This window comes from Cebidichthys violaceus, unplaced genomic scaffold, assembly GCF_023349555.1.
Source record: "Cebidichthys violaceus isolate CVI_PGR_0920_01 unplaced genomic scaffold, fCebVio1.0.p SCAF_130, whole genome shotgun sequence".
In the NCBI taxonomy this organism is placed as follows: domain Eukaryota; kingdom Metazoa; phylum Chordata; class Actinopteri; order Perciformes; family Stichaeidae; genus Cebidichthys; species Cebidichthys violaceus.
The window spans coordinates 67,129-87,811 of NW_027176297.1; the positions used below are offsets into that span (position 1 = coordinate 67,129).

A 20,683-nucleotide genomic window follows, 5' to 3' on the forward strand; every position below is an offset into this window, starting at 1 on the left:
CGCACACACACACACACACACACACACACACACACACACACACACACACACACACACACACACACACACACACACACACACACACACACACACACACACACACACACACACACACATAAATGAGACTCGGCACATTGCATTGATTTATTTAGAAACACATGTTGACTGCACAGCCAAGTCCAGTTTCAAGTTCGAATGACACATTTAGATCATTACACCACGTTGAATGTGACCCATGTGTTCACAACAGACCATACAACATATTAAAAAAAAACCAAGAGACCCCCTCACACACACACACACACACACACACACACACACACACACACACACACACACACACACACACACACACACACACACACACACACACACACACACACACACACACACACACACAAAACATGAATATCTGCACGGCCCATAATCTGTGGTATGTAACTATGTATTTAAAAGCTAGCACTTTTGGTTTGGATTCCCTCGGACAGCGTAGCGTCGGACGTGGACATGTTGCGTACAAACAAAACCATTTCGGTCTCAATATCATTCTGAAAGTGCATTTTTAACATTCGGCTCGTAACATGAAATCCCACACCTCCTCGGTTGTGCCGTGTTCAATACTGACAGTGGCATTTGGCAACTCTTCTCATTCACGCCAAGCTTCACGTTTCAAGTGATTTGCTGGCAACACATTCACATGATTGTAGAAGAGCGGTTTATTGATCTACTACTTCAAGCAGCAGAGCTCTCCAAAGTGACTTTGTTCACCATATTCACGAGGGGAAATGAAAACGGGTGATGCTTTCGTCAAACTCTCGGTTGACGTAAATTTGCCTTAATTTTTTTGCTTTTAGCCCAGACTTGAGATCTAGAGCTCATGCTTTCATAATTCTTGATTAAAAAAAAAAATATATATATTTTTTCAATATTCTCAAACATTTCAAAACTGGGATGTGAAAATTTGAAGACGACAATAAGGCAAACCTATTCTACGGCATCACTGACCAGCACTGTATGCTTCTCTGTATACATAGGCTTATTACCCACACCAACGTTCACGAGACCAAATCCAGGAAGTGGCATGTGTGTGTGTGTGTGTGTGCGTGTGTGTGTGCGGAACACACAGCAAACACAGAGCCCACCGGTTCGCACTGGTGTGACACAGAATCCACAGCGAGACGGTCCTCGGCGTCGTCAGGTTAAAAAACAGGGAGTCCATTTCTCCATCGGTCTATTTGTGCGGCCTGACGCGTCGCACCACTTTGTCCTCGAACACCTTCCTCATGGTCTTTTCTATCTGCTTGAGGAAGACCTGAGGGATCCGACCACACAGGGTGTTGACCGTGTCCAGGAACTTGGTCTGGATGGGGTAGAACAGCGACTGGAACATGTTGTCCTCGAAGGGAAACTGCAGGAACAGAGTCATTGTCCTGTGTCAGTTCGGATCCTAATGCTATTTCAGTTTGATGTTTTTTTTTTGTTTTTTTTAATGGGACATATCAACGGGCTAAATGGTGTTTACAAATTCCATCAGCAGGGGTGGGGTGAGGGTGTTCTGTATTAATCATAAATTACGACCCAGCTCGTCTTTAAGAGGCTTATCTCCGCGGAGCAGGGAGGGGAACCGACTCTATAGCCGGAGAAAACAAATTCTAAATAAAAATAAATAAATTTTAAAAAATGACCCAGATTGTTTAATGCAAGCAAGAGATCATTAGTACCAGAAAGAGAATACTCAAAGCTGCTCTTTTTTTCTGAGCTAAAAGGCATTAAAAGGAACAGTGCAACATTTTGGGAACTGTGCTTCTTCACCTACGAGTCTGATGAAAAGATCAACACCAAAGTGCTTTTCACTTGATGGGAGGTGTAGCTTTCCCACAGGGCTAGGCTAGCAGTTTCCCTCTACTTCCGGTCTTTGCGCTATGCTAGGCTAAGCATAGCGCAAAGACTGTATTAGGAGGCACAGAGCTTCAAACGTATACTGAGCTTTGTACACGACTCTGGTTAGTTAACAAGAGTATTTACCAAAATGTACCTTTGATGCAAAGTGTATTCGTTCCTCTATATTTTAGGTTTATTCAAAAAAAGGTTTGAGATGCTAAGTAGGCTAATTAGCTCTATAGGTTAATGCTGCAGCCACATAATACTCACGATTACTCTAAATATCTTGGCCTTTCCTTAATAAACCACTAACGCATCAACGCAAATTACAAACAATAATATATTAGAATTCATTATATTACTCCTCTGTTCCACAACCCCAGTCAAGCTCGTTTTACAGCAGGTGTGTCGATGGGCCACAGCCGGAAAAGCACAGGTGTAGCTATCAGCGTTAACGACGGATCACACCAGGACCCTGGGACTGAATGAAAGGCAGCCCTCGTTAGCTTGATTAGTTACACCCGTGTTGCTCTGCTGTAACATGTCCCTGTGAACCAAATCCGGTTCTAACACAGAACTGTGCATCAACACCGGCGTTGTCTCGTTGAAACGTGAACGTATCCTACAGGGATACTCACGTCGCGTATTGCGTCATAGACGACTTTGAACGCTGGCTGCTTGTCGTCGTGATACACTCCCCGGTTGCCATGGAGAATGGACACGCCCTCCTCTTCCGCCCCTTTACAGTTACTCCCGTACATACAGTGATCCGGCCTGTAGTTCCACTGGCAGGGAAAGATGAAGAGACACTCTGGGGGAAAAGAAACAACAACAACAACAAAGACACACAAGAACACATTATTGCTATGCATTACACCAAACACTGTATCCCATGTAAGAACAGTAACTCAAAGGCAAGTTTGTGATGCATATAGACAGCTAGTTTTGAACATAAATATCTAACCCTTCCTCAAATTTACAAGGGGATTATGCCAACAAAAAAAAACCCACACAAAACAAACAATGTACTAACACAAGCGATGCCAGCTCAACCGTTGCTCTGAGAGCACTTAACGCCCGCATCTGGCCGCTGCAGCTGGAACCCAGTCTGCTGCAGAGGTCTGCCGCAGCCTGCAGCCACACGTTGCCTGTGTTGTTTACTAATCCGGATTCATGATGTAGACCGGTTTATCAACAGTGAAATAAGACACAATTGATGTGAAACATGTTGAAACCGCTGTGTTGAATGCAAAAATGTGCACAGTTTGGTACTGTGGTAATGCCTTCAATGGACCTCTTTGAAGCATCTTTCTAGGGGTACATGGTGTGTTTTCAGTGGTGATGATACTCTATGATCATTGTGGAAGAGCTTTACCCGGGTTGTAATGGAAGATAATGTTGAGGAGGTCCTGGTCTCCCCAGGTGATGTGGTTCTTGTACTTCTGATAGAGTGGATGTAGAATATCCTCCCACGAGAGGCCACTGGGGATCATGCTGTTCTGAAATACCAACAACAACAACATTCACTCGCAAACAGCTCCAGAGAAATCTTCTTCTTTTTTTTTTTCCCCTTTTCAAAAAAAACACATCATCAAAGGAGGAGCACATTTACATGCCCGCTGCCATTTGCAATCTGCTGGCAGTATTAAGAGCTGGAGAGCTGCTAAATTGAGTTTCTGAGGGCAGAAGTCTGCGCTTCAAGCGCGGTAACCAGACGGCTTCAAGCGCGGCCCACTCAGAGCGCTGTGACTGGAGCTCAAAGAAAACAACCTTCAGAATGCAAAAAGGGAAATCACAGCTCGCTTTGTTTTTTTTTTTTATTTCTTTTTACACCGATCAGAGTGCGAGGACATACGAGAGTACGTTTGGAAGCTCACTTTAAACATTGTGCTGCGGATCCTTGTGAGGTTCATCAGCATGACGCCGGAGTTGACCCCCGTGACCCCGTAGAAAGGGTGGCGCGCGAAGCGGCTGTACCAGCCAATCTTCGGGACCTCGTGCTCCGGGGCCATCGCTGCCAGCTGGGTGCCGTTGAAGGACTTCAGGAGGCTCCAGATGTCGTCCATGGGCCGCAGGAACAGCACGTCGGTGTCTACGTAGAGCAGCGAGTCCACGTCCTTCAGGATGACCTGCGAGAACACGACTACATTTATCATTGGGACGTTCACGGCCACGGTCGTTCGTCTAAAGAACTAGAATGGGCGCTACACCGTGAAATAATCTAAAAACGACAAACGGTGATGTACTACACTGTTTGCTGCATCCTTCTCTTCGGCACAGACAGCCACTTAGATATTAATAAAACATAACTATAGAGTATGCAGAAAGCATCAAGAGGTTCAGTTCAGATCAGATCAACATAATGTCTGAGTGGGGAGGATTCAACATCAAACAAACACTTCAGTATTTTAATAAAACTGCAGACTTTCTTAGTAGATTTAGGGTCTTTTGGAGCTGCTGGCTACTTCTGTTGGAAAAAGGGTTGGCAACGCTGGGCTGGAATTTGAGCTGTTTCAACAGCCTCGTTTTATGTGTGTACATCCACAGCTTTACATATAGTTCGACATTAATCAATTTCCTCACTTCAGAATAGGGTCGACCACCTTGGATTTCAGACGTTAGAGTTAATAATAATGGTGCGATGTGCTCTGTGAAAGAACTCACATCTCATCAAAACATCAAAGTCCTGGGCTGCATTTGGGAGAAGAAAATGCTGACTCCCACCGTCTGCTAAGAACAATAAGATGAGTTTAAGATAAGACAATTACTTCCCGTCTCCACTGATGAATCGTGCGGTCACTGTACGGCAGACAAACCCCAGTCTCAGCCAGTTTGGCGGACGTCAAATTTCACGCCTCAGAGCTGAGAAACTTTGAGTTTACACTATATTCATACGGCCAAAGTGACTTCCCAGCATATAGTATAAGGACGGAGTACATTATGTGATTCTTCACTGTTTATAAAGTATTACATAATGTCACAGAGTGCACCAGTCACAATACGCCATTTAGGATATGCAGCAGTTTGCAGGGTAAAGTCAGCAGCACTTAAAAGCAAGTGTGTAGAGCTGAACCACGTCACCATGCTGCAGTGCGTTTCCACCACGGACTGAGCTGCCTCTGTTGGAATCATGTTGCCGACAGCAGCGAGGAGCGGGTGATGGTGTGTGTGTGTGTGTGTGTGTGTGTGTGTGTGTGTGTGTGTGTGTGTGTGTGTGTGTGTGTGTGTGAGACAAAGCAGCACTCAATGCCGACAAGCCCAAACAGAGCAGTAACCTGCTGCTCCAACGGCCTCATTTTCCACCACCAAATTGTACCAAAAGTACATTTACTCCAGGTACAATTTCAACCTACTTGCACTTTACTTGGAGTATTTCCCATTAATGCTACTGTATACTTACTATATACATCTCAGAGGGAAATATTTAAGCTTTAGTTAGTCGTCCCCCCCCCATAGCAAGGGGAGAACAGTGGAATTAAAAGAAGAACCCATGACAATGGCTAGAACACCTTAAGTTACAGCTGGTGAACTTTCCATAGTGGAAGACAGGAGATACACTGGGGGTCTGACCCAATTCTTAAGTCTGACCCAACCCACCTGAGAGCTTGGTGTAAAAAGGAGTGTAACAGAACAATTTCAAGAACAGAATTGGACTTGGATTTTTTTTTTTGCAGCATTAACTGCCAAAACATCTGCGGGAGGACGTGGCGGTTCTGAATCAGGATTGACAGATCCAACCTTTCCATAATCCAGAGGCAGAGAGGCTAGAGAAATTACCTATGAATCTGTCTGACCTGCGATGTCTTCATTACACGGCAAAGTGAGCTTATTAAGTTATTTCAATGAACACCGGCAGAAGAAGAAAATCAATGGCCGTCACTCGATGAAATTGCCGGATTCAGCCTCTGGAGACCGCTTGTTAAGTGAATGCTGCAGGTAAAGTGTGAAATCGTCAATGATCACAGTAATGAATGACCTATAACCATGCACTGGACATGAAATAATTAAAAAAAAGGTGGAGAAAACTTTTAATGTTCAAAGATTCAAGACATTTGTCCCTAACATCGGTTAAGGGACATTATGCGCGGTGAGGATGTGAGAGGAGATAAGTGCTGCCGGCTTACGGGGAGGAAGAGTCTCTGAGCAGCACAGGGCTTGAAGAGCTTCTTCCACTCGTCGGCGTTCCCCACGGAGAAGGTGATGGGGTAGATCCTGTGCTGGAACTTGGCGGAGACGGAGCGGGGCCACTGTTTCAGCTGGAAGTAAGGCGACACATTTTTTAAAAAACAGAGGGAACTGTCTGACGGACTTCTTAAAAAAAAGTGGAGGAAGTAAAAGTGAGTGTGAGGAAACAACCATTATCAACACTACTCTGAAAGCTAATCTCTCTCTTTTAACAGACTTGGACATAAAATGTCCATTTGACGCGATGATGCCATGCGGCTCTGCACGAAGTGAATGCAGCTGCCAGCTGTTTGATTAAAAAGCCGTAGCCTAAACAAGGGACGGCACCCTCCTAAACGCCGCAGTGTATCGCCGAAGCTCCAGTTATCCGAGCGGTTAGGCGGCGAGTTCCCTCCGTAATCACCAGTTTGGCCCTGAAACGCACCGAGGGAGCGCTGCGAGGCCATTGGCGGCGGTTGTGCCGACGAGGACAAGGAATCAGAGGAGATTATGGACAAACCCGTCTCCCTCAACACGTGTACACCGTGTCTCTGAACGCTGCGGCTGGACCTAAGCTCCTAGCTGTGCATACCCGGCATATGCGGACTATTATCTAGCACAACTCTCTGTCTCCCGCAAGGGGATTTTTTTTTTTTTTTTTTTTAAAAACACATGGCAATGATTCCCCGCTACACACGACGGCGAGCACACAGGTTTAGGGTTTCAGATTCAAAAGCTGTTTAAGCAGGCTTAGGCGCTGTTTAAGGTCCATTAACAGACGTGATGTTAATAGACTGTGAGTTGCCATATCAGTGCAGCTAATCAAAATCCCGCCAGGCACCTCTGTAAAGGTGACTTTGAAGTGATGCATGGTGCTGGAGGGGGAAAAAAAGAGCGGGGTGTCTTGGTGATATATGACTCCCCAGCCTTGAGATAAAAGGGTTATATGTCTGTACCAGAGGGAGTCAGAGTTAAAACTGCTCTGATCTTGATATCATCTATTACAAAGAGAGGGGGGTGGGGGGGGTGTTTAACATGCACTGGGTTGTATCAGAAGTCAGAGGACTCACTAAAGAAGTGTACATGGAAAATACAAAGAGTGTCGCTTATAGCAAAAAAGTCTCAGCGGCTCCACATTTGATGTTATTGTAAAAACTCTGCAGTGTATATATTTGGGCATCGGGAACCACTGGAGGGTTCTTACCCTCTCTTCGAACTGCGGGGCCAAAGGGTCCTCGGCAAATATGTGAAACGTGATCCTCTTGAGGCTGAACAGGAGGGCCGATTTGACCATGGCGAGGGTCTCGTCCAGACGATTCCCACAGGCCACCACAGCCAGGTGCATGACCTCCTCCGCCCGTTTGCGCTTGGTCACAGGTCGGGCCACGTTACCCCGACGTTTGCTGGAACAGGCGTGCAAAAGACAGGGGTGAAAAAAAAGGGCTAGGAGTCTAGCACAAGGAAAGGGAACAGAAAATGTACAATAGATTAAAAAGGAACTGTGTTCAGTTTAACCACAGTATCTTTTCAAAGCAGCAACAATAAGGACAGGGAGATACAAATGGACCCCATTCAGTGAACTAATGATGTAGCCTACAATGATGTTTTTTCAGATCTAAATGGGCCAAGGCCATGTGTGGGGAAAGTGGAGGGGGGGGTTGGATCACCGATTACACAAGCCTCGTTTCCTTCACTCGTCGCCTGTACTGTAAATTGGGCTGCGTGCAGCAGTGCTTGTGAAGAGCAATATGTACTCAACCATACTCGAGTCAAAACCATACATTCAAAGTAAACGAACGGAAAGAGAAACTGGAATTCAACACCTCCATAGTAGACTTGACCAATGTGGAATTTTGAAGGTTTAAAAAAAACAACCAAACTCTGATCTGTTTAAGCCACCAAATAATAAAGGGTTCGTAGCAAAACTCAAAACTATATATCAATTCAGCACTCAGTTATTAACCTCTTGCGCTTTACGGTTTTCGCTGTATAAAAACATAGCCAAAAACATAGCCTTTGTCTGCTATCATGCTTGTATTAAAGATAACGTTCAGACCTTCTTTTTTTTTTTCCTGGTTGCATAAATCCATCAAATAGGAAATGATGCGTTGTTCCTCGCTGACACACACGTCTTTGTAATTCAGCCTGACATATTTCAATGACAACATAATAACTGACAATTTTAGTTTTAGGTATTTGACTCAATCTCAGCTGCTCATCATGTAAATATAGACTCAGTGATAGAATACAAGGATAGAAGTAGGGCTGACCTTCTTCAGTTTGATAACTATCATTTTTTTTCAGACGGATATTGTGATTATAATTTAGAAAGAGCTGATTTTATTAACAAAAAGACCTGACATTTCTGCATCAGCTTGAGCTAATGTTAGCTTGTGTTTAAAAACTGACAGGACCAGCTGCTTCACAGAATGAGCAGAGATGTTACAGTCAGACGATTAAAACAAAGACATTATGAGCTTAAAAGTTTGACTGGAAGATAACAACTACCCTCCACTATCTGCCCAGCCGTTGGTCATTTACACTCAACAACTACCGTTCTTGCTAGCAAAGAAGAAAACAACACAATGCGACCCCTTTATCTAACGTTAACTGTAGAGAAAGAGTCGCCACTCTGATGCACTTTTTGATCAAATCTACTCTTTATCTTTACATGCTTCAAAGTGTAAATACTACAAGAAGCATAAAATACTACAGTTAATGTTAGCTACGGCTAACTAGCCGGTTGCTAGTCAACATAGCTGGCGAAGTATAAGCTTTCAAAATAAATCTTTCTCTAGGCTCATTAATTTAGTTTAGTTTAGTTTAGTAACTGGATCCCCATTAGCTGACGCCTTAGCAGCCGCTAAGACATTGCTAATGATGTTAGTTAGACGATTACTAAAAATGAGAAATGTAAGCGCCTCAAATCGTTTAGCTTAAAAGTAAAATGAGACACTGGACATTTTTGAAACAGTTAAGCAAGTAACATTTACAGGTTAATGATAAATGCTAAAAGTAGAGAAGAGTTATTCAGCGAAACGGTTGAACTACGCTTGCTAACGCTTGCTAACGCTTGCTAACGCTAGCCACCATAAGCTATTGGTCTCCAGACAAAGTTTGGCTGTAGAGAGGGTATGGTTTGGCTGCAGCATAAACCCCTGAGCGTATTTAAGTAAGGATGTGTTTTTTCTGCTTATCAATTCAACTTTTTATTTGTAAGAGTAAGAATGTTTGGTGTCTTTTGTTCAAAGTCTGGGCTCTAAAGTGTGTTTTATGTGCAGAATCTGACCAGAATTTTTGCAGCAGAATGAAGTCAGGTTGAGATCTTTCCATTGACACCCAGCAAAATATATCTGTTGAAAACACTTCCACTTGTTGTGGCCAAATCCATCCCGATACATGGGAGCTCTAATCACCTGTCAACGTGTCACTGTTGAACAGCAATGGCATGCCACTTCATGAGAATCCAGACAGGTGAAACAAGGGATGCATTCAATGAAATAGCGGATCATCACTTTCATCCTCCTAGTCAGACAGACAAGGTGAAAAATCTGGGATTTTTCTCAAATACCACCCTCCCCCACACACACACACACACACACACACACACACACACACACACACACACACACACACACACACACACACACACACACACACACACACACACACTACCACTTCTTTTCTTTTGTAGCTCTGTTAAGTTCCCACCGGACTTTGTTCTTCCGTGCTCAAAAGGCAAAGAGGTCCTTTATCTGATGTAAAAAATGTGCTCCCTCTGCAGATCCAGTAGTGCTGTTGTGTTAAAATACACTCAGCAGCACAGAGTGACTCCCACCACGACACGGAAACATTTGTACAATGGGGGGGAGCCCGAAGAGGAGGCCGACATAGTCCACGTACACACGCTCCATGGGGCTGGTTGTGATAACAGCATGTTCAACATAAATGTTGTCATAGCCGCAGGGAGAGAAGACTGGCACATAAAAACAAATAAAAAAATACAACAGAACAGAGAACCCTTCTATTTTCAGCATCAAGCGTTATTTTTTTTGGGGGGGAAACAGTGGATGGCAAATGGTTTTCCAAAAAAGGCATGCGTCTCCCAGGAGCCTGGAGGAAGCAGCCATAAAAAACGAATGGGAGGAGTGAAGAGTGAAATTTGACAGGTGGGTTTGCGGGGCGGCCTCCGAGCGTGACACTTCGTTTTCTGCATGGCCGAGGGACAATGATGAACCGCAGATTAGGACGAACGAGAAGGTGCTGAGAAATCGTGTCCGCCGCGCTTCAAAGGCCGGCGCTCCGTCAAGGTTGTTGAACACACACACACACACACACACACACACACACACACACACATTCCAATAGTCCCGCGGAAAATGCAATCCATATCTCCTGCACGGCGGAGGGGGGAGGGGGTGGAGGGGGGGGGGTAATTACGTCGCACTTATTCATGCGGAAATGAATGCCCTTGAAATGATTTCTGCGGAAAATTGGACGGACAAAAGAAAAACACAAATTCCTTTTGTTGCATTAAGCATTGGGCTGCTACACACAATGTTTTGTGTCATGGCACCGTTCCCCACATCTGGAAGCAGTCAAAAAAAAAAAAAAAAAAAACACAGTGGAGGTACAAAAGGATTGAATTCATTACTGGCTGCAGAGTGAGCACATGAGGAGCCCTCCGCCTGCCTACAAAGCACCACAGCCAACCCTTTTAAATCATGTAAGGGGAGGGGGAGAAAAAAAAAGCAGCACCTTTGAAGATAATGTCAAAGAAAAATGTACATGTTCAGAGTGAAGAGAGTACACACTACACCAAAGAACACCTCAAAGACATTTAATTAATCGGCATATTACGGGGTCATTTGGTGGACTTGTATCCAGCATGTTCACTTTGGTTGGAACCAGTGGGCTTCAAGACCATTAATCTGAACACGGTCCTGTCGTGGCCTTCCTCTGTAGGGAGGTGGACCAGACTTCTGCTTTTCCTAAATGCAATGCCACATGTCCAGGAAACCTGCGAATGCTTCTTCAGACCGACTCAGGGCTTGGACTTCGTTCAACACGTTGCCAAGACGTGGCAAAAGCAGAGGAAATTCAGAAACTTCCGCGAAAGCTGTGGCGATTATTGGCGTATCAACAGCTGGCTGATTCAAACTTTGCATGTGAAGCAGATTATCCGGTTTTCATTCGCCTTTTGGGATGATTTACAAACATCAGGATGTCCAGCTGAACGGCCTGAAGCCAAAAACCCCTCTAGCGTTTGTCAAGTCCAACTCTTTCTACGACCAAGATGTGCTCATTAAACCTGATGACATTTTACACACACGCTTTAAAAAGGGAATCACTGAAAGACCGAAGAGGGTCAAGCCCAGTAAATCATCCATGAGACCACGTGTTGAACATGAGGTACTAAATCAACGTGGCCTTCATCATGCTGTATTGAGGAAGACTTGAAACTAGCAATTGAGACCATAAACTCATGTTTACGATGTTTATTGAGGGAATAAACAAGTGAGAAGTAGGGTAATTTTCTCATAGACTTCAATACAATCCGACTTATTTTTCTAACCAGAAGTGTCGCCCCCTGATGGCCATTTAAAAGAATGCAAATTCTAAGACACATCTGCATTGGCTACTAATTCACTTGCGTTACATCTGCATCGTAGCACAACCACAGCATGCATTTTAAGAAGCGAGCTACACTGGGAGGGCGTCGGTAGCGAGACAGTTGTTGTCCGTTAGCTAAACCATGCTAGCTGGGTTAGCCACAATGGATGTATAGCTTGTATAGGAGTGTGTTTTTGGGAAGGCAAATGGGGAAACCAGAGCCGGCCATTTAATTGAGCCTGCACACCGACGTGCGTTACAGCGGGGGGGATGTTAGCGTCGCTGCATCAGCTAATCAATATATCGTTTCAACATTTTGCTGGATCAGTAACGGTTAAGAAAATGCCGTCTATCTTCTTAAAATCCTGCTCCTTAGAAATGATTTTACTTTCTCCCTCCACACCCTCTATGACTCATTCACGAGTGAATTAAAAGTGAGTTAGCCAGTCTAACAGGCAGCTTTAACTTCCCCCGATGAGGCCCCCCCCCCCCCCACCTCGTCGGGCTACACAGGCAAGCGTGGAGATTTCAAAAACACTCCCAGCAGAGAGAGTGTTCAGTCATGCAAGATGACATTTTTATAGCTATGCATAATGCCGCGGCGAGAGAGTGACTTCTTTACTGCGAGGAGCACCGCTGAACTCTATTTGAAGTGACGGGGGGGGGGTTCGTTTCAGCACAGAGTACCTGCGTCCATCTAATCCTGCAGATGCAGGCCGTTAATTCAGTGTAACTAAGCAGATAGAGGTCACATCTGTATTACACTGAACACAACACTGAAGGTGATAAACGGATCAGAGTGAAGGAAAGTGCAACTTACAGGTAGAAGGCCCTGTCGTGACGATTATACGTCTATTAGGGCCGCAACCGGCACGTTTTTTTTTCATCAATTATTGATATTTTTGGATCAATCGATTAACTGTTCAGAGTATAAAATACTTGAAAGTAGTGGAGAATTAAAAAAAAAAATCCTGCAAAATCGCACATTTGTGAATCTGGAACCAGCAAGTGTTTGGTGTTTTGTTGCAGACCAACTTTCTGTCGTTTCACTATTTGATTAATCAACAACAGATGTTTGGCTCCAATCGGTATGATCTGCCCCCCCCCCCCAAACAGCCTGCGGTTTATGTGTGGTGTCTGTCTGGTGGGGGCAGATCTATCTATTTTAGGCCACAGGAAGTAGTGTGATGTGTCAAGAGGAAATGATATGATTGGGGAAAAAACAGGGATGTTTGTCTACAAAGCACGCCGCACAGGAAATCTGTCGGGCTGCTCAGATGAATAGAGCGTCGGAGGCAAAAGGCGCACAGGAGCACATATAGCACACCTATGTGATCCGATTGATGCCAAAGTCAGCGGGAATTCTGGAGGCTATCAAGATCAATCATTCAGCGCCGTGTGTTGGACTTGTCATCCCTATGATCCACTGTAACAGAGCATTAGTATTCTCTATTTTCTGCCACAGCTTGTATGTGCGTTGCCAGAAAAACTACACCCTATTGTTTCGGACTCCTCTGTCTTTTCTCCTCCCAAACATCTGATTAGCTCATGCAATTAAATGGGAGACAGTTTTTTTTATTTTGGAGGCCCAGATGCTCAGTGTGTTTCCCTTAATCGCAGCTGTCAGTCTTGAGCGCTTTCCAAAACCTGTTTTTTTTTTTTTGTATTCTTTCCTTTTTTCGGCCACCGGTGACCCCTTCCACCCCATCTCCCTTATCAGCGCTGAGCACACATGGAGGAGCGTGGGTTTCTGGGGAGGACGCAAAAAAAAAAAAAAAGGTCCTTTCTCAGTGTAACGCCTTGATGGCTTTTATCTAGCGGACGGCGTCCCGAAACCCTCCAGTCTGGCTTCTGGAGTAGAATACATATTACGGAGAGCGGGTATCTCCAAAACCACGTTGTGGCTATTATGGCATTGCTGGCATTCCGCCCAGTGGGGGGAGGGGGGGAGGTGGAGGGCGTAAGGGATGTGCAAGGCTGGAATTAGAAAGCTGGAAGACATAATAAGAAATGAAGGAAGGGAAAAAAAATAAAAAAATGCTCCCATTCTTGAACAGAAATAGCAACTCTGCCTTTTGTCTAAAATTTGAAAGGCCGCAAATCAGATCATCTGCCAGTGTGCAGCTTTCAAATCACACCTGACAAGCTTTTTTTTTCCACTCCCACATTAGATTGTTTTTTTGGCAAACTTTGACGAGAGAACAGGATGGGTTTCCTGTCATTTCCAGTAATATCTCACCAGTGCAATTACCCAAATCATTCTGTGCTCATTTGTATTCTTTATTTATATATATATTTATATATATATTTATATATATATATATATATATATATATATATATATATATATATATATATATATATATATATATATATATATATTTGTATTCAGCTAATTATTACTCATTCTGTTGTGCTCTCTGCAAAAACTGCCAATATTTCCACACAACCGCATTAGTCATGCCCTCTACTCACATTTCAGCCCCTGATTGCAACAGCGTGATTCACAGTCCAATAAATACAAATTAAAAAAACAATAAAAAAACAAACAACATAATGCACGTATAAATGCATGCCACGCAGCAGATATGCCCACATGCAAGTGTCCCTTGACAGATCAGTGCTATTGTGAAGCCAGCGTCCTTGGAGCACAATGTGGCTCGTCTGATGCAGAGGGAGCACGATGAACCGCTGACACGCTCACTCTCTTTAACTTCCCAACGACAGGAAAGACGACATTCTGCACCGTTAAAGTACTTTAACGCACCGTTAAAATAGTTTAACGCGTGTTTCGCGTGCGCACGAATGGGAAACGGGCGTGGAGGAGGAAAAAGGGGGGCTCGTCAAGGCTGCAGGGAAAGACACACCAACTACCCCCCCCCCCCCCCCCCCCCCCCCCCCCCCCTCACCTCTTTGCATGCACGCCGGCCCCTCCGATGATCGCTCTCCCCTCTTTTCGTCCCCCGAGAGGCTCCTCTTCCGCACGCGCAACGACGACGACTCCTCCGGCGGCGGATTTCTTCGCAAACTTCTTCGCTGCAACATCGCGTCGGGGCTCCGGGGGCGACCGGGACGAGTTGCCGTCCTTCTTCGCCTCCTCCTCCTCCTCCGCAACTTCTTCTTGCAACAGCGGATCGTCCGCGGCGTTGCCCCCCAAAAAGTACAAAAGTAGGAAAACTCCGAAACACACGGCGATCACAACTACTTTGCAGTGGATCCGCATGGCGAGAGCGACTCGTTGTTGCGGCTGGAAGAGGCAGACGGGACGCCGCTCATGTCTGCGGCCGACGGAGAGCAGCCCGCGTTGACATTTTGTTACCGCTCCCCGCTCGCATTTTTTTTTTTCTGCAGATGATGATGATGATGATGGTGATGATGATGATGGAGAGCGGAGAGGAGCTGCTGTACGTCCATAGAGGATTACACGGCGGAGGCGTGGCTTCTCCAGCATTACCGTAACCATGGTTGTACTACCGCACTATTATATTGAAATGTGTCTGTTGTCAGAATCAGAATCAGAAACGTTCATTTGCCAAAGTAAAGTATGTTGCACATGCAATGTATTCGACATGGTGGATGGTGCATAACCTTAAACAATCAACACAATGCTAAAAATAGAAACATTAAAATGTACAATAAAATATAGTGCACAACCAAACAGATAACAGTACTTTAACTATAATGTAAGTGTAATGTATAGGAGATGGATATTAATATTTAAATGTAGTATCTATGTATAAGAAAAATTATTGAATTATTGGCACGGTAGATTTTGTAAGAGAGGTTCTTACAAATGCAATTTCATCAGTTTTTATTTGTAAAGCAATAATTGCCATCATCTGCTGGACCACGAAGTTGTAATGTTGTATGATTTCTTTCTGCAGATCCTAAATAACATTTCGAGGGGATGAACACTCACTTTGAAGACATCATTGTTACCCCTTTCTTGTCTTTTCAGAAGATGTTTACTCTATATCTTCTTGTTTTCAAAATACAGTTTTGTCCTTGTAGTTTGCAATTATAAATCTCAGCAGTCATTGCACACATACAGTGGCCTTGGCTCTCAAGCCTGTGTCCTGTAGACCTGTTCCATGAATCCATGCCACAGTGTGAAAATAAAGGCATTTAAAATCCTACTACGGCAGCAGAATGTGATTAATTATTGAGCAGTAGAATGGCCCCTGTGGCATTATTGGGTAAGTAGCATTTTCATGTTGTAGCTAGCTTAGCTGTGGTTCATTTCAACTACTTGTACTGTGGTTTACATGCTTCATATTGTATATGCTCATAGTAGGTACAGAGTAACTGATAACTTAAGCTGTGAAAGGAGAGTAAAAACTACAATGTTTGTCTCTGGAATGTCGTAAAGTCGGCATATAAAGTAGCATCAAATAGAAATAGTCCAGTGAAGTGCAAGTACTTCTAAAATGTATTCAAGTAGCTGCAGTAATTGAGTAAATATAAAGTTACATTCCACCATCACTGCACTCCTGATAATGGACTTTCATCGATGAAGGTTTAAGATGTTTTTTGTTTTTGTATTTTAAATCATGCATTCAATTGTGAAAGTAAGAAAACTAAACTATTTAGCATTTTGGCTTTCTTTCCCCCCTGTTACCTCTTCAAGGACCTTTACCATGGAACTCAATTTGTTGACAAATGTGTGCCACTTCTAGTAATTAACCACTCATATTGCCAGACTGACAGATGTTGTGGCAAAAGCACCACCATTATGTTGTGGCTGAAATGAAGAGAAGAGACGTAGTTCTTGGAATAGCAACCGGCGGGACTGTTTAATGCACACAATGGCAATTCATAACAAATCCAAAGTGTTAGTTCTTAGTCAGCCCTTTATGTCACTTTCCTCCAATCTACTCCGTCGATTGAACCACAAAGCACATCTGGTCTCCTTATGTCACGCTCTCCTGGCCTCGTCTGGGTCAAGATAACATTTTGGCAGAACAAACGATGCATGTACGGGAAATATTTTGTATATAATTCTGATTTGTCTGGCGCGCCTTTATCACTTTCTAGGAACTGTTAACTTCCCACACTTCTACTAAGACATATTATGCTGAGTTCAACATCATACAAGTTATATAAACCGTTTCTTATGAAACCAAATGTGTTCGGTTCAATCCTAGGTTATATGATGATTTTCTTCAACACAGATCCTCATATATTTACTGTCCATAAAGTTATATACGTCTTGTAAAAAAGACTAAAAACTATGAATTTTGTCAGAATAATTTTGCTGCCGGTTTACACTCGGTACTACGGTAAAAGATGGGCGCTGCATCCACGAGCTGCCAAAGAAGCATGTTGGGATAACTCAGTGTTTTGCTGGTGAGTGAATGTGCGTGTTCTGTTTAACGGTGTCTTTAACGTGTACTGTGGTTTAGTGACAGTCAGTGGACGGATTCAAACAGCCCGTTCCCACCGCAGGCTTTGGAATAAAAGAACGTGAAAGGTAACGGTGGTACGGTAATCTGTCAGCTAGGCTAGCGCTGCTAATGTGCTACGTTAGCCTCGTGTAGAGCAATGATGTGTTAGCTCAGTTAACAGGCTAGTAGCGACAAATATGACAACTTCACATGTCACCGCTTGATTTGTTTTGATTGTTTTGAGTGTAATGTTTAATTCGGCATGCATGACGGCCAGTAATAACTCAATTTAACTGTATTTTACCTCGCTAAATTAACGCTACCTCGTTCTGTTTTTACGTAAATAACATTTAACGTTGGTAAATATAATTTAAAACGTGCGTGTAGTTAGAAGAGATGTATGCCGAACGTAATAGCAAGCCATTACATGTGGTGAAACGGATAAAGCAGTGTTTTGAATGTTGCACACGTCTGTCAACAAGGAAAAACGTTTAAAATGTTTATTTTTTAGAATGCAGTCTGGTAATAAGCTGTTTCTAAACGGACGGAAATGGTTACGAACTAATGTTAAACCAGATTAAAGTCACTTAATGTAATTTGCTACGGTCAGAAACGAGTCGTTATGTTTTACACAAGCTATGTTTACACTTCTCACGATCAGTGTGGCACACGTGGGCTGCTGCCGCTGTAGGAGACTTGATCAAACAACAGCAACAGTTACTAGAAACAACCACAAGGTGGCACGCTAGAGTCAAAGCTAGCGTCACTCAATAACAGCCAGGCTGTAACTGGAGCTTGAGATGTCTTCCTGTCACTGTTGCTTACAGGTGTGTATCGCAATCAGTCGTCACAATGATAACTCCTGCGTTCGACCTGAGCCAAGACCCAGAGTTCCTGATCCTCAGCATCCGCGTGCCTTACACCAGAACATCCGAGTTTGATCTTTACATCGACGGGACAGATTTCAAGTTCTTTGCCAAGCCCTACTTTCTCCGGTGAGTTAAACAACCCACAATATGCAACAGGAAGTGGACAGGATCAAACCAGTGGGCTGTGTGTCTTGTTGTTATGTGTGACAGTCTGGGTCTGCGTGTTGTTTTCAGATTGTCTCTTCCTGGAAGAATAGTGGAGGATGGGAGAGAAAAGGCCAAGTTTGACATTGATAAAGGTAGGTTATCAAATGATGACAACACACACACACACACACACACACACACACACACAGTGGCGGTAAAAACGGCTTGATTTGTCACGTTTCATAGTGATCTGCTGCAATTAAACATTTAAAGCATGGATTCAGCTCGCTCACAACCCCAGACACATGTTCCTACACTTGACTCACCTTTTTCTTATTTGATCAAATATGATTTAATTCATTATGATGCAATTTAGATCGTCTTGTCACCCGCCGCGACGTAGAACATCGGCCCCCTGTGTGTGTGTGAGCGTCGAGCCAGAGGAGCAAAACACTGACGAGGAGTTCTGTCGGAGGATCGTTGGTTTTACGTCTTCTGTGTTTTTTGTCAACACAGTGACTCAAGACGCACAAGTAAAAGGACTACTGTTGTTGTTGTCGGAATGTGCTGACCTTTCTTTCAACAAAGGGAAGAAGAAAAAAAAAAACAGCTTTCCTGTAGCTTTTTATTTTTTCTTGTCTTCTAAGTTGAACAAATGTGATCGCGACATTTTATAGCTGCATCTCATTCCAGACATCTGTGAAGAAAAACACAGTGCAACCTTTTTACTGGGTAGTTTCACAGTGACGATGGAGACGAGAGAGAGAGAGAGAGAGAGAGAGAGAGAGGAGAGAGAGGAGAGAGAGAGAGAGAGAGAGAGAGAGAGAGAGAGAGACCCTGGCTGGGACTGAGCCGAGGACGTGACTTAACTAAACCAGTCCCGAGTCTCTCTTGAGTCCACCAGGAGCCCTCAAACTGGTTCTTCAGTCACCTTTTATAAAAAAAAAAATAATAATAATAAGAAGGTTCAGTAAACATTTCCCATTCACAGTTATCAGCGATGTCACATCAGCCAGAGATGAAGTTAGTGCTCCTCGAGTGAGAGCCGACGGCGAGCTTGATGAAAAGCGCCGAGCTGAAATTGTCACGACAGCACTTTTCATCAGCGTGAACTCGGAGCGGATGAGAGTGAATGCGGGTCTGAGACTCGGATGCGTCGGCTGCCGGAATAACTTGGGTCCCTGTAAAAAACGTAGATCTGCATGATATTGCTGACCAGTCATGCTGCTATAAGGCTCACTGGAAAAACATGGTTCTGGTTGCAGACAGTGATTGATCCCGGGGGGGGGGGGGGTTCTAGTTTCTTCTCCAGTCAATAACCCGGGGTAAATTAACCGACTGATCGTTGTCATTTCATCCCATTTAAAGGGCCAGCGGAGCCATCTGTAATGTCACCATGATTACAGCTCGCAGGCCGCCTGCTGTATCTCTTGCCACAGTGACGGGGTGGGGGGGGGTGGGGGGGTTCTTTAGATATATAACGAGCAGATGAGCCGTCACCACGAGGCCGACGCTCACCCCCGTGTCGCCGTCTGTCACCGTGATCTCGCTTTCTGCTGCTCTAATGGAGCCGTCTTTACGGGGACGTCTGCCTTATGGACTCTGACGCCTCGTCGGCAGTCTGTCAGCGTCCCCCCCCCCCCCCCCCCGGTTAACGCGCTGCGTCTAAATAAGCCCCGTAACATCTGCTAATAAAGCTGCACTAATGAGCGTCCTTGTTTAGACTTATAATGAGCAACGAGCATTAAGAATCCCTCTTTTCAGACTTCTGCAACTCCAGCAATTAGTCATCTCCCATCGTTGAGCTCATCTAAGCTTTTAACGCTTTTTTTTAATTTTTTTTTATGAGGTCTTCGGGCGACCATCACTTTTTCCTCTGCGGTCTGGCTAAATGGGTGTAATTCATCAATAATGTATCGCCTGTTTAGTTTTAATAACAGTCTGTAAAGAAACAACTTAATCTTGAAGCGTCGCGCTCACAGGTGGCCAATTAAATGTGCCGTCGTTCGCTATAAGGAGGTAATTTGAGTTTAGAACGTGTGACTGTACAGAAAGCGATCAATCTCAGTTTCTTCTTTCCTGTCGGATCTAAATGAGTCGTCTGCGTTTAGAGTGCGTTGTGTTTTTGAGTCCTCTTCCTCCGACGCGTCGCGAGTCGTCAGTTCGTAATCAACATTCGGTCATTTCGCTATTCAAGGGAAACTTGCTGATTTTTAAACGACTTCGCGAAGAAGGAACTCTGTAACGGTTGACGGTCGCCTCCCCTTCGTGCCGCTGCAGGTCTCGTCACTCTTCGGGTCCCAAAGGAAACATCTGGAGAGCACTTTGAGGGACTCCAGATGCTGACGAGCCTCCTCGCCCCTAAAGGCTCCCGTTCAGCCAAACCCCTGATAGAGGACTTGAGCGCAGGTAGGTCAAGTCTACGCATCCGTTTAATTACATTTATTAATTCAATTCATCGAGAACCAACCGCAGCTTCTATACATTTCAAAAGGAGGCGGCGAAGGCGCGGGAGAGGATGAGGATGAAGACGAGGAAGACTTTGACTGGCAGGTTGAGCAGGAGGCGTACAAGGAGAGCTCCGAGGAGGAGCTGGGAGTCCTGCAGAAATACGGCTTCGGCAAC

The 20,683-nt window shown here is 44.4% G+C and overlaps 2 protein-coding genes and 1 long non-coding RNA gene across 3 annotated transcripts in view; 2 read left to right on the forward strand and 1 right to left on the reverse strand.

Annotated features, from left to right (window-relative positions):
- Window positions 1–130: 130 nt before the first annotated feature.
- gxylt2 (glucoside xylosyltransferase 2) lies at window positions 131–14,881 on the reverse strand. Its single transcript, XM_068708031.1, has 7 exons — window positions 14,568–14,881; window positions 7,250–7,448; window positions 6,006–6,137; window positions 3,759–4,010; window positions 3,257–3,380; window positions 2,520–2,692; window positions 131–1,408 (listed from the first exon to the last, which is right to left on the reverse strand). Exons 1-7 carry the CDS (start codon window positions 14,879–14,881, stop codon window positions 1,232–1,234), a joined length of 1,371 nt encoding a protein of 456 aa, XP_068564132.1. The 3' UTR covers window positions 131–1,231.
- Window positions 14,649–15,794, forward strand: LOC137870646 (uncharacterized). Its single transcript, XR_011102719.1, has 2 exons — window positions 14,649–15,122; window positions 15,543–15,794. It is a non-coding gene; the product is annotated as an uncharacterized lncRNA (long non-coding RNA).
- Window positions 15,795–16,943: 1,149 nt separating this feature from the next.
- shq1 (SHQ1, H/ACA ribonucleoprotein assembly factor) overlaps window positions 16,944–20,683 on the forward strand; it is a 22,037-nt gene continuing 18,297 nt past the window's right edge. Inside the window, exons 1-5 of the mRNA XM_068708027.1 lie at window positions 16,944–17,004; window positions 17,870–18,037; window positions 18,146–18,210; window positions 20,339–20,467; window positions 20,553–20,683. The exon at window positions 20,553–20,683 is cut by the window's right edge and continues 30 nt beyond it. Of these exons, the coding sequence (XP_068564128.1) occupies window positions 17,895–18,037; window positions 18,146–18,210; window positions 20,339–20,467; window positions 20,553–20,683 (468 nt within the window). The 5' untranslated portion in view covers window positions 16,944–17,004; window positions 17,870–17,894. The remainder of the gene's footprint in view (window positions 17,005–17,869; window positions 18,038–18,145; window positions 18,211–20,338; window positions 20,468–20,552) is intronic.

Bases quoted from the DNA above. Each gene is read 5' to 3' on its own strand.
- gxylt2 (XM_068708031.1), bottom strand. From the start codon at position 14,881: ATGCGGATCCACTGCAAAGTAGTTGTGATCGCCGTGTGTTTCGGAGTT. The intron at 7,449-14,567 runs GTGAGGGGGGGG...CGCCTGTTCCAG, and splicing joins GCCGGCGTGCATGCAAAGAG to CAAACGTCGGGGTAACGTGG. The intron at 6,138-7,249 runs GTAAGAACCCTC...CCTTACTTCCAG, and splicing joins CCCCGCAGTTCGAAGAGAGG to CTGAAACAGTGGCCCCGCTC.